General features: G+C 39.8%; 1 protein-coding gene across 1 annotated transcript in view; it reads right to left on the bottom strand.

The window, feature by feature from the left end:
* Positions 1-15,264, bottom strand: part of PDE3A (phosphodiesterase 3A) — a 145,749-nt gene that overhangs the window by 24,773 nt on the left and 105,712 nt on the right. The window contains exons 10-11 of the mRNA XM_088462662.1: positions 14,488-14,601; positions 2,279-2,478 (exon numbers count right to left, since the gene is read on the bottom strand). Of these exons, the coding sequence (XP_088318788.1) occupies positions 2,279-2,478; positions 14,488-14,601 (314 nt within the window). The remainder of the gene's footprint in view (positions 1-2,278; positions 2,479-14,487; positions 14,602-15,264) is intronic.

The raw sequence follows: 15,264 nt of genomic DNA, 5'->3' as shown, positions 1-15,264 counted from the left end.
ATCCAGCTGCGACTCATTATAGCCCCTACCACATTCAGTTGTCACTCATTAGAAACCCTCCCACATTCAGCTGTCACTCAGTATAGCTCTTTCCACCTCCAGCTGTCACTTATTACAGCCCCTTACACATCCAACTGCTACTCATTATAGTCCCTCACACATCCAGCTGTCACTCACTATAGCCAATGCTACATACAGCTGTCACTCATTATATCCACTCCCACATACATTTGTCACTCATTATATGCCCTCCTGCATCCTACTGATAATAATTATAGCCCCCATTACATTCTTACATCACTGATTATAGGGCTCGATTCATACCCGCTCGCTAGATGTGTACGCTCGCTCCCCGCGTATGCAAATTCAGCTAAGTGACGGCATGGCAGGCGATCGCACGGCAAGGCATCAGTACGCCCACTATGTCTTGGCGAGCAATCGCTTTGTGTATGCAGACGCCCACCAGCCTGTCTTTAGACGCCCACTTGCGCACGTCATCTCCAGGAAGTATATGTAACCATCGTTACATCTGGTACCATCGGGAGCATTTGCAGCGCTAGAGGTTGACTATACCCTACCGCAAGCAATGCGAGCACTTCAATGTAAAAACCAGCCAGGTGACGTGTACTATGACGCTGCCTCTTAATTATGCACGCCTCTGAAATGGTGTTAAGACGCTCAGGTACGCCTGCGTTCACACCTCCACTCCCCCGTTATTAGTGCCCTGCCCCTGTCACTACCCACACAACGGCCTCTCCTGTCACTCATTCAGCTGGGCTGTCTATGCTGGGCGAGTGAACGGTTCCCGATCTTTCGCAGTGGTTCGCGCACGCGGATTGCGATACATACGCACAATGCAAACCATCGGCAGCTACAAGCGAATGATTCATAACGAGAGGGTCTGAATCGAGCCTATAGCCCCTCCTATATATTGTTGTATATTAATATAGCCCCCCATCCTATACATCTCCCTCTGTATATCATTATAGCCCCTCCGTCCTATACATCTCCCTCTGTATATCATTATAGCCCCCCCATCCTATACATCTCCCTCTGTATATCATTATAGCCCCTCCGTCCTATACATCTCCCTCTGTATATCATTATAGCCCCTCCGTCCTATACATCTCCCTCTGTATATCATTATAGCCCCTCCATCCTATACATCTCCCTCTGTATATCATTATAGCCCCCCATCCTATACATCTCCCTCTGTATTTCATTATAGCCCCCCCATCCTATACATCCCCCTCTGTATATTATTATGGCCCCCCATCCTATACATCTCCCTCTGTATATCATTATAGTCCCCCATCCTATACATCTCCCTCTGCATTTCATTATAGCCCCCCCATCCTATACATCTCCCTCTGTATATTATTATAGCCCCCCGTCCTATACATCTCCCTATGTATATCATTATAGCCCCCCATCCTATACATCTCCCTCTGTATATCATTATAGCCCCTCCGTCCTATACATCTCCCTCTGTATATCATTATAGCCCCCCCATCCTATACATCTCCCTCTGTATATCATTATAGCCCCTCCGTCCTATACATCTCCCTCTGTATATCATTATAGCCCCTCCGTCCTATACATCTCCCTCTGTATATCATTATAGCCCCTCCATCCTATACATCTCCCTCTGTATATCATTATAGCCCCCCATCCTATACATCTCCCTCTGTATTTCATTATAGCCCCCCCATCCTATACATCCCCCTCTGTATATTATTATGGCCCCCCATCCTATACATCTCCCTCTGTATATCATTATAGTCCCCCATCCTATACATCTCCCTCTGCATTTCATTATAGCCCCCCCATCCTATACATCTCCCTCTGTATATTATTATAGCCCCCCGTCCTATACATCTCCCTATGTATATCATTATAGCCCCCCATCCTATACATCTCCCTCTGTATATCATTATAGCCCCCCATCCTATACATCTCCCTCTGTATTTCATTATAGCCCCCCCATCCTATACATCTCCCTCTGTATATTATTATAGCCCCCCGTCCTATACATCTCCCTCTGTATATCATTATAGCCCCCCCGTCCTATACATCTCCCTCTGTATATCATTATAGCCCTCCCATCCTATACATCTCCCTCTGTATATCATTATAGCCCCCCATCCTATACATCTCCCTCTGTATATTATTATGGCCCCCCCATCCTATACATCTCCCTCTGTATATTATTATGCCCCCCCCATCCTATACATCTCCCTTTGTATATTATTATGGCCCCCCCCGTCCTATTTGTTACCTGAGGAGCACTTGTAGCGACCAGAAACGCGTTCGTTCGTCCCGGATGGTCGTAGTCATGCATGGCAGCCGCTACATATAGAGCCATGAGTTCTAATGATGGTATATTGCCGGACAAACATCCATATGTGTCTTCTGAGGGAGTGTAAGTCTTGGAAAATACATAACCCGTGTGTCCGTGTGTGATTCCGCTATCAGAGTCTGTGAGGACAGAAAGACAGGGACATACAAGTTATGGTTCCGACATTGCAGACGATAAGGGTGACCCCCCCCATATACCTGTATCCCTCTGTGCCCCATATCCCTGTATCCCTCTGTGCCCCATATCCCTGTATCCCTCTATGCCCCATATCCCCGTATATCTCTGTGCCCCATATCCCCGTATCCCTCTGTGCCCCATCCCCCCCATATCCCTCTGTGCCCCATCTCCCCGTATCCCTCTGTGCCCCATATCCCTGTATCCCTCTGTGCCCCATATCCCTGTATCCCTCTGTGCCCCATATCCCTGTATCCCTCTGTGCCCCTCTATGCCCTGTATCCCTCTGTGCCCCATATCCCTGTATCACTCTGTGCCCCATATCCCTGTATCCCTCTGTACCCCATATCCCTGTATCCCTCTGTGCCCCATATCCCTGTATCCGTCTATGCCCCAAATCCCCGTATCCCTCTGTGCTCCATATCCCCGTATCCCTCTGTGCCCCATATCCCTGTATCCCTCTGTGCCCCATATCCCTGTATCCCTCTGTGCCCCATATCCCTGTATCCCTCTGTGCCCCATCCCCCCCGTATCCCTGCACGCCCCATCTCCACGTATCCCTGCACGCCCCATCTCCCCGCACACCCCGTCTCCCTTCACGACCCGTATCCCCGTATCTGGCTGAAGGATAACGTCTCCCAGTACTGAAAGTCATACATCTGTGTGGTTGTCAGTCCCACCCAAGAGTAGCTCAATTCAATTAGCCGTGAGTAAGTGCATGTATATGTGGCACTTGTGGTATATGTGGTACTTGTGGTATATGTGGTACATGTGGTATATGAGGTACATGTGGTATATGAGGTACATGTGGTACATGTGGTACATGTGGTATATGAGGTACATGTGGTATATGAGGTACATGTGGTACATGTTGTACATGTGGTATATGTTGTACATGTATATGTTGTACATGTGGTACATGTTGTACATGTGGTACATGTTGTACATGTGGTACATGTTGTATATGTGCTACATGTTGTACATGTATATGTTGTACATGTGGTACATGTTGTATATGTGGTACGTTGTATATGTTGTACATGTTGTATATGTGGTACATGTGGTACATGTTGTATATGTGCTACATCTTGTACATGTATATGTTGTACATGTTGTATATGTTGTATATGTGGAACGTTGTATATGTTGTACATGTGGTACATGTTGTATATGTGCTACATCTTGTACATGTATATGTTGTACATGTGGTACATGTTGTATATGTGGAACGTTGTATATGTTGGACATGTGGTATATGTTGTATATGTGGTACATGTTGTATATGTGGTACATGTTGTACATGTGGTATATGTGGTACATGTGGTACATGTTGTATATGTGGTACATGTTGTACATGTGGTACATGTTGTACATGTGGTATGTTGTATATGTGGTACATGTGGTATGTTGTACATGTGGTATATGTTGTATATGTGGTATGTTGTATATGTTGTACATGTGGTATATGTTGTACATGTGGTACATGTTGTATATGTGGTACATGTTGTATATGTGGTACATGTTGTACATGTTGTACATGTGGTATATGTGGTACATGTGGTATATGTGGTACATGTTGTATATGTGGTACATGTTGTATATGTGGTACATGTTGTATATGTGGTACATGTTGTACATGTGGTATGTTGTATATGTGGTACATGTGGTATGTTGTACATGTGGTATATGTTGTATATGTGGTATGTTGTATATGTTGTACATGTGGTATATGTTGTACATGTGGTATATGTTGTATATGTTGTACATGTGGTATATGTTGTACATGTGGTACATGTTGTACATGTTGTATGTTGTATATGTGGTACATGTTGTATATGTGGTACATGTTGTATATTTGGTACATGTTGTATATGTGATACATGTTGTATATGTGGTACATGTAGTATATGTGGTACATGTTGTACATGTTGTATATGTGGTACATGTTGTATATGTGGTACATGTTGTACATGTGGTATGTTGTATATGTGGTACATGTTGTATATGTGGTACATGTTGTACATGTGGTATGTTGTATATGTGGTACATGTGGTATGTTGTACATGTGGTATATGTTGTATATGTGGTATGTTGTATATGTTGTACATGTGGTATATGTTGTATATGTTGTACATGTGGTATATGTTGTACATGTGGTACATGTTGTACATGTTGTATGTTGTATATGTGGTACATGTTGTATATGTGGTACATGTTGTATATTTGGTACATGTTGTATATGTGATACATGTTGTATATGTGGTACATGTAGTATATGTGGTACATGTTGTACATGTGGTATATGTGGTACATGTAGTATATGTGGTACATGTTGTACATGTGGTACATGTTGTACATGTGGTATGTTGTATATGTGGTATATGTTGTATATGTGGTATATGTGGTATGTTGTATATGTGGTACATGTTGTATATGTGGTACAAGTGGTACGTTGTATATGTTGTACATGTTGTATATGTTGTATATGTGGTATGTTGTACATGTGATACATGTTGTATATGTGGTACATGTTGTACATGTGGTATGTTGTATATGTGGTACATGTGGTATGTTGTACATGTGGTATATGTTGTATATGTGGTACATGTTGTATATGTGGTACATGTTGTACATGTGGTATGTTGTATATGTGGTACATGTGGTATGTTGTACATGTGGTATATGTTGTATATGTGGTATGTTGTATATGTTGTACATGTGGTATATGTTGTACATGTGGTATATGTTGTATATGTTGTACATGTGGTATATGTTGTACATGTTGTACATGTTGTATGTTGTATATGTGGTACATGTTGTATATGTGGTACATGTTGTATATTTGGTACATGTTGTATATGTGATACATGTTGTATATGTGGTACATGTTGTATATGTGGTACATGTTGTATATGTGGTACATGTAGTATATGTGGTACATGTTGTACATGTGGTACATGTTGTACATGTGGTATGTTGTATATGTGGTATATGTTGTATATGTGGTATATGTGGTACATGTGGTATGTTGTATATGTGGTATATGTTGTATATGTGGTATATGTGGTATATGTGGTATGTTGTATATGTGGTACATGTGGTACGTTGTATATGTTGTACATGTTGTATATGTTGTATATGTGGTATATGTGCTATATGTGATACATGTTGTATATGTGGTACATGTTGTACATGTGGTATGTTGTATATGTGGTACATGTGGTATGTTGTATATGTGGTATATGTGGTATATGTGATACATGTTGTATATGTGGTACATGTTGTACATGTGGTATGTTGTATATGTGGTACATGTGGTATGTTGTACATGTGGTATATGTGGTATATGTGGTACATGTTGTATATGTGGTATGTTGTATATGTGGTACATGTTGTATATGTGGTATGTTGTATATGTGGTACATGTTGTACGTTGTATATGTTGTACATGTTGTATATGTGGTATGTTGTACATGTGGTACATGTTGTACATGTGGTATGTTGTATATGTGGTACATGTGGTATGTTGTACATGTGGTATATGTTGTATATGTGGTACATGTTGTATATGTGGTACATGTTGTATATGTGGTACATGTTGCACATGTTGTACATGTGGTATATGTGGTACATGTGGTATATGTGGTACATGTGGTATATGTGGTACATGTGGTATATGTGGTACATGTTGTACATGTGGTATGTTGTATATGTGGTACATGTGGTATGTTGTACATGTGGTATATGTTGTATATGTGGTATGTTGTATATGTTGTACATGTGGTATATGTTGTACATGTGGTATATGTTGTATATGTTGTACATGTGGTATATGTTGTACATGTGGTACATGTTGTACATGTTGTATGTTGTATATGTGGTACATGTTGTATATTTGGTACATGTTGTATATGTGATACATGTTGTATATGTGGTACATGTAGTATATGTGGTACATGTTGTATATGTGGTACATGTAGTATATGTGGTACATGTAGTATATGTGGTACATGTTGTACATGTGGTACATGTTGTACATGTGGTATGTTGTATATGTGGTATATGTTGTATATGTGGTATATGTGGTATATGTGGTATGTTGTATATGTGGTACATGTTGTATATGTGGTACATGTGGTACGTTGTATATGTTGTACATGTTGTATATGTTGTATATGTGGTATGTTGTACATGTGATACATGTTGTATATGTGGTACATGTTGTACATGTGGTATGTTGTATATGTGGTACATGTGGTATGTTGTACATGTGGTATATGTGGTATATGTGGTACATGTTGTATATGTGGTATGTTGTATATGTGGTACATGTTGTATATGTGGTATGTTGTATATGTGGTACATGTTGTATATGTGGTACATGTGGTACATTGTATATGTTGTACATGTTGTATATGTTGTATATGTGGTATGTTGTACATGTGGTACATGTTGTATATGTGGTACATGTTGTACATGTGGTATGTTGTATATGTGGTACATGTGATATGTTGTATATGTGGTATATGTGGTACATGTGGTATATGTTGTACATGTGGTATATGTTGTATATGTGGTACATGTTGTATATGTGGTACATGTATATGTGGTACATGTTGTATATGTGGTACATGTTGTATATGTGGTACATGTTGTATATGTGATACATGTTGTATATGTGGTATATGTTGTATATGTGGTATATGTGGTACATGTTGTATATGTGGTATATGTGGTACATGTTGTATATGTGGTACATGTGGTACGTTGTATATGTTGTACATGTTGTATATGTTGTATATGTGGTACATGTTGTATATGTGGTACATGTGGTACGTTGTATATGTTGTATATGTTGTATATGTGGTACATGTTGTATATGTGGTACATGTGGTACGTTGTATATGTGGTACATGTTGTATATGTGGTATATGTGGTATATGTGGTACATGTTGTATATGTGGTACATGTGGTACGTTGTATATGTTGTACATGTTGTATATTTTGTATATGTGGTATATGTTGTATATGTGGTACATGTGGTACGTTGTATATGTTGTATATGTGGTACATGTTGTATATGTGGTACATGTGGTACGTTGTATATGTTGTACATGTTGTATATGTTGTATATGTGGTACATGTTTTATATGTGGTACTTGTGGTACATGTGGTACGTTGTATATGTTGTACATGTTGTATATGTTGTATATGTGGTACATGTTGTATATGTGGTACATGTTGTATATGTGGTACATGTGGTACGTTGTATATGTTGTACATGTGGTATATGTTGTAAATGTTGTACATGTGGTATATGTTGTACATGTGGTACATGTTGTACATGTTGTATGTTGTATATGTGGTACATGTTGTATATGTGGTACATGTTGTATATTTGGTACATGTTGTATATGTGATACATGTTGTATATGTGGTACATGTAGTATATGTGGTACATGTTGTACATGTTGTATATGTGGTACATGTAGTATATGTGGTACATGTTGTACATGTGGTACATGTTGTACATGTGGTATGTTGTATATGTGGTATATGTTGTATATGTGGTATATGTGGTATATGTGGTATGTTGTATATGTGGTACATGTTGAATATGTGGTACATGTGGTACGTTGTATATGTTGTACATGTTGTATATGTTGTATATGTGGTATGTTGTACATGTGATACATGTTGTATATGTGGTACATGTTGTACATGTGGTATGTTGTATATGTGGTACATGTGGTATGTTGTACATGTGGTATATGTTGTATATGTGGTATATGTTGTATATGTGGTATATGTTGTATATGTGGTACATGTTGTACATGTTGTACATGTGGTATATGTGGTACATGTGGTATATGTGGTACATGTGGTATATGTGGTACATGTTGTATATGTGGTACATGTTGTATATGTGGTACATGTTGTATATGTGGTACATGTTGTACATGTGGTATGTTGTATATGTGGTACATGTGGTATGTTGTACATGTGGTATATGTTGTATATGTGGTATGTTGTATATGTTGTACATGTGGTATATGTTGTACATGTGGTATATGTTGTATATGTTGTACATGTGGTATATGTTGTACATGTGGTACATGTTGTACATGTGGTATGTTGTATATGTTGTACATGTGGTATATGTTGTACATGTGGTATATGTTGTATATGTTGTACATGTTGTATATGTTGTACATGTGGTATATGTTGTACATGTGGTACATGTTGTACATGTTGTATGTTGTATATGTGGTACATGTTGTATATGTGGTACATGTTGTATATTTGGTACATGTTGTATATGTGATACATGTTGTATATGTGGTACATGTTGTACATGTTGTATATGTGGTACATGTAGTATATGTGGTACATGTTGTACATGTGGTACATGTTGTACATGTGGTATGTTGTATATGTGGTATATGTTGTATATGTGGTATATGTGGTACATGTGGTATGTTGTATATGTGGTATATGTGGTATATGTTGTATATGTGGTATATGTGGTATATGTGGTATGTTGTATATGTGGTACATGTGGTACGTTGTATATGTTGTACATGTTGTATATGTTGTATATGTGGTATATGTGGTATATGTGATACATGTTGTATATGTGGTACATGTTGTACATGTGGTATGTTGTATATGTGGTACATGTGGTATGTTGTATATGTGGTATATGTGGTATATGTGATACATGTTGTATATGTGATACATGTTGTATATGTGGTACATGTTGTACATGTGGTATGTTGTATATGTGGTACATGTGGTATGTTGTACATGTGGTATATGTGGTATATGTGGTACATGTTGTATATGTGGTATGTTGTATATGTGGTACATGTTGTATATGTGGTATGTTGTATATGTGGTACATGTTGTACGTTGTATATGTTGTACATGTTGTATATGTTGTATATGTGGTATGTTGTACATGTGGTACATGTGGTATGTTGTATATGTGGTACATGTGGTATGTTGTACATGTGGTATATGTTGTATATGTGGTACATGTTGTATATGTGGTACATGTTGTACATGTTGTACATGTGGTATATGTGGTACATGTGGTATATGTGGTACATGTTGTATATGTGGTACATGTGGTACATGTTGTATATGTTGTACATGTGGTATATGTGGTACATGTTGTATATGTGGTACATGTTGTACATGTGGTATGTTGTATATGTGGTACATGTGGTATGTTGTTCATGTGGTATATGTTGTATATGTGGTATGTTGTATATGTTGTACATGTGGTATATGTTGTACATGTGGTATATGTTGTATATGTTGTACATGTGGTATATGTTGTACATGTGGTACATGTTGTACATGTTGTATGTTGTATATGTGGTACATGTTGTATATGTGGTACATGTTGTATATTTGGTACATGTTGTATATTTGGTACATGTTGTATATGTGATACATGTTGTATATGTGGTACATGTAGTATATGTGGTACATGTAGTATATGTGGTACATGTAGTATATGTGGTACATGTTGTACATGTGGTACATGTTGTACATGTGGTATGTTGTATATGTGGTATATGTTGTATATGTGGTATATGTGGTATGTTGTATATGTGGTACATGTTGTATATGTGGTACATGTGGTACGTTGTATATGTTGTACATGTTGTATATGTTGTATATGTGGTATGTTGTACATGTGATACATGTTGTATATGTGGTACATGTTGTACATGTGGTATGTTGTATATGTGGTACATGTGGTATGTTGTACATGTGGTATATGTGGTACATGTTGTATATGTGGTATGTTGTATATGTGGTACATGTTGTATATGTGGTATGTTGTATATGTGGTACATGTTGTATATGTGGTACATGTGGTACGTTGTATATGTTGTATATGTTGTACATGTTGTATATGTTGTATATGTTGTATATGTGGTATGTTGTACATGTGGTACATGTTGTATATGTGGTACATGTTGTACATGTGGTATGTTGTATATGTGGTACATGTGGTATGTTGTACATGTGGTATATGTTGTATATGTGGTATATGTGGTACATGTGGTATATGTTGTACATGTGGTATATGTTGTATATGTGGTACATGTTGTATATGTGGTACATGTATATGTGGTACATGTTGTATATGTGGTACATGTTGTATATTTGGTACATGTTGTATATGTGAAACATGTTGTATATGTGGTATATGTTGTATATGTGGTATATGTGGTACATGTTGTATATGTGGTATATGTGGTATATGTGGTACATGTGGTACATGTGGTACATGTGGTACGTTGTATATGTTGTACATGTTGTATATGTTGTATATGTGGTACATGTTGTATATGTGGTACATGTGGTACGTTGTATATGTTGTATATGTTGTATATGTGGTACATGTTGTATATGTGGTACATGTGGTACGTTGTATATGTGGTACATGTTGTATATGTGGTATATGTGGTATATGTGGTATATGTGGTACATGTTGTATATGTGGTACATGTGGTACGTTGTATATGTTGTACATGTTGTATATGTTGTATATGTGGTATATGTTGTATATGTGGTACATGTGGTACGTTGTATATGTGGTACATGTTGTATATGTGGTACATGTGGTACGTTGTATATGTTGTACATGTTGTATATGTTGTATATGTGGTACATGTTGTATATGTGGTACTTGTTGTATATGTGGTACATGTGGTACGTTGTATATGTTGTACATGTTGTACATGTGGTATATGTGGTACATGTTGTACATGTGGTATATGTGGTACATGTTGTATATGTGGTACATGTGGTACGTTGTATATGTTGTACATGTTGTATATGTTGTATATGTGGTACATGTTGTATATGTGGTACATGTTGTATATGTGGTACATGTGGTAGCCCTGTGCTCTCAGAATCTGCGAATCCGGGGTGAGATGGGGCTGAGCTTATTGCCTGTGATGGGGATACCACCCCCACAGGAGCAAATCACACACTAATTAGCATGACCCATAGACAGAGCTGCCCCATACATACAGCAGCCTAGGTTACCGCCTAGGGCACGATGGGGTCAGACTACTGTAACCTGGTCTATGTGTATGGGGGGGAGGGGTTCTTTACAAATGGAGAGGGATTGGGACCCCAAATCAGTATCCTGCCTGGAGCCCCATGGGGTCACAACCAGCTCTGCTCACTAATGAGATATTACCTGCTGCTACTTCACTATGCTTACTGACTACAAGTAACCCCATGTAATATAATGCAGAGCGCTATGTGTACTATACCTATGTAATATAATGCAGCGCACTATGTGTAGTATACCTGTGTAATATAATGCAGAGCACTATGTGTAGTATACCTGTGTAATATAATGCAGAGCGCTATGTGTAGTATACCTATGTAATAAAATGCAGAGCGCTATGTGCAGTATACCTGTGTAATAATAATGCAGAGCACTATGTGTAGTATACCTATGTAATATAATGCAGAGCACTATGTGTAGTGTACCTGTGTAATAATAATGCAGAGCACTATGTGTAGTATACCTGTGTAATAATAATACAGAATGCTATGTGTAGTATACCTGTGTAATAATAATGCAGAGCACTATGTGTAGTATACCTATGTAATATAATGCAGAGCACTATGTGTAGTGTACCTGTGTAATAATAATGCAGAGCACTATGTGTAGTATACCTATGTAATATAATGCAGAGCACTATGTGTAGTATACCTGTGTAATAATAATGCAGAGCACTATGTGTAGTATACCTATGTAATATAATGCAGAGCACTATGTGTAGTGTACCTGTGTAATAATAATACAGAGCACTATGTGTAGTATACCTGTGTAATAATAATGCAGAGCACTATGTGTAGTGTACCTATGTAATATAATGCAGCGCACTATGTGTAGTATACCTGTGTAATATAATGCAGAGCACTATGTGTAGTATACCTGTGTAATATAATGCAGAGCGCTATGTGTAGTATACCTATGTAATAAAATGCAGAGCACTATGTGCAGTATACCTGTGTAATAATAATGCAGAGCACTATGTGTAGTATACCGGTGTAATAATAATACAGAATGCTATGTGTAGTATACCTGTGTAATAATAATGCAGAGCACTATGTGTAGTGTACCTGTGTAATAATAATGCAGAGCACTATGTGTAGTATACCTATGTAATATAATGCAGAGCACTATGTGTAGTATACCTGTGTAATATAATGCAGAGCACTATGTGTAGTATACCTGTGTAATAATAATGCAGAGCACTATGTGTAGTATACCTGTGTAATATAATACAGAGCACTATGTGTAGTATACATATGTAATAATAATACAGAGCACTATGTGTAGTATACCTATGTAATATAATACAGAGCGCTATGTGTAGTATACCTGTGTAATATAATACAGAGCGCTATGTGTAGTATACCTGTGTAATATAATACAGAGCACTATGTGTAGTATACCTATGTAATATAATACAGAGCACTATGTGTAGTATACCTATGTAATATAATACAGAGCACTATGTGTAGTATACCTGTGTAATATAATACAGAGCACTATGTGTAGTATACCTATGTAATAATAATGCAGAGCACTATGTGTAGTATACCTGTGTAATAATAATACAGAGCACTATGAGTAGTATACCTATGTAATATAATACAGAGCACTATGTGTAGTATACCTATGTAATATAATACAGAGCGCTATGTGTAGTATACCTATGTAATATAATACAGAGCACTATGTGTAGTATACCTGTGTAATATAATACAGAGCACTATGTGTAGTATACCTGTGTAATAATAATACAGAGCACTATGTGTAGTATACCTATGTAATATAATACGCTGGCGTAGATATTTAGCGCCTACCTTAGGGTCTCGTCGTAAGCCCCGATGGTCGCGATGGTCTTGACCATCGCGACCATCACCCATGTCGGTCGTTAGGCTGTGGGTTAACACTCACAGCTCTAATGACCGACATGGAGGCGGCCGTTCAGAATGCAAGCGGCCGTCATGATTCAGAGCGACCGCTTGCATCTAACGACCGGCTCTGAATGAGGCCCTATGTGTAGTATACCTCTGTAATAATAATGGAGAGCAGTAAATGTTATGTATCCTGTATAAAGCATCACACGTCCGTGTATCAGATATGTTACACGTGTCGCTGGCGTAGATATTTAGCGCCATTGTCTGTTCCGCCAATAACCTACAATGTAAGCCGGGTACACGCAGCGCCTGATTCCCATGTGAGCCGTAATGTAATCTCAGTTTTGATCCCATACACTGCACGAAAACCCGTTTATGCTGCTTCCGCCCGGAAAGTACTGAGACGCACACCGGCGGCTTCGCAGATCCGCGCGAGTGCGCACAAACACGCAGCGCTGGCCGTAATCCACCATCTGAGTAACTGAGATGCTGACGCCATGTTATCTGCACACGGGATCGCAGTAGTGTGCTGACACGGCTGTGTTTTTACCGCCACTCCCTGTAACCGCATCCTAGCGGTTGCTGAGACACCCTCACTGTGAGCGGCGTGGCTAAGGCACGTGCGCAGTGCGAACGTAACGCATACACAGCCAGGCAATAATCCCTCAACTCTGTAAATATCGCCATCGGGTCCGTCCCTGAATCACGCCACTATACGATGTGTACCCAGCCGAAGGAATGGCGCCATGTAACGATACATTAAGCCGGATACTCACACTGCGCGATCCGGTGTACGTCCGCATGACGTATCGTTCCATGAGGCGTGTTATAGCATGACATCGTTCATTGCATCGTCCCATCTGCGGAGCGTTCCTCCAGCACGCGCCATCGGGCGCACACATTATTTGATCTGTACGATATATCTTACAGCGTGTACCCAGCTTTACATAGTGACCGCAGCCCTGATCATAGCACCGTACCTGAGTCACTGGCGGAACCGAGATCATTCACCACATTGCTGAGCCCCGGGATGGGCTGGGTACTGAGGAACCACACTGCGTGCAGCACGTCCGTGGCGTGAATCCGATTGTGATCTAGGAAACATAAGCGTTACTGTAAGCTTCTTCCTGAGGAGTAATGGTGCCACCTGGTGGCCGTTCACAACAACTGCACACACTGCTTGGTATATTGTACTTTACTGCACACACTGGGCCTAATTCAGACCTGCTCGCGAGCGCTGAGCGCTCGCAAGCGGGTCGATGTTGCCCAAGTGCGCATGCGCACAACGGAGGCTGCTCCGTCGTGCGCATGCGCGAGACCCGGATAGCTACGGGGAAGCCGTCGCTCCAGGTCTCGCACCAAAGGGGGCGTGCTGTCGATGGTGAGTTACAGCACGACCCGTTTGGTGGGCGTGCCGGGGGCGTGGCTGGTCAAATGCCCATGGGAACGCCTACCGTCTGGGTCCGGCCCCACTGGCATCACTAGTGATGTCAGTGGGAGTGTTTTTGGCTCTGATAGAGCCAAAAGCACTCCGGGCTTGCGGAAGACGAAACCCTACCACAAGGGTCTCGTCGCAAGCCCGATGGTCGTGATGGTCTTGACCATCGAGACCATCTTTTTGGATGCTCGCATAAGCTGTGGGTGGTCACCCGCAGCTATTCGAGCGGCCAGGAGGCCGCTCCAATTTCAGCTAGGACGGTCCTGAATCAGGCTCACTGCACGGTATATTGTACATTACTGCACACACTGCATGGTAT

This window comes from Taudactylus pleione, unplaced genomic scaffold (assembly GCF_031769625.1).
Source record: "Taudactylus pleione unplaced genomic scaffold, aTauple2 ptg000052l, whole genome shotgun sequence".
In the NCBI taxonomy this organism is placed as follows: Eukaryota; Metazoa; Chordata; class Amphibia; order Anura; family Myobatrachidae; genus Taudactylus; species Taudactylus pleione.
This window is presented reverse-complemented; position numbering and strand designations above follow the sequence as displayed.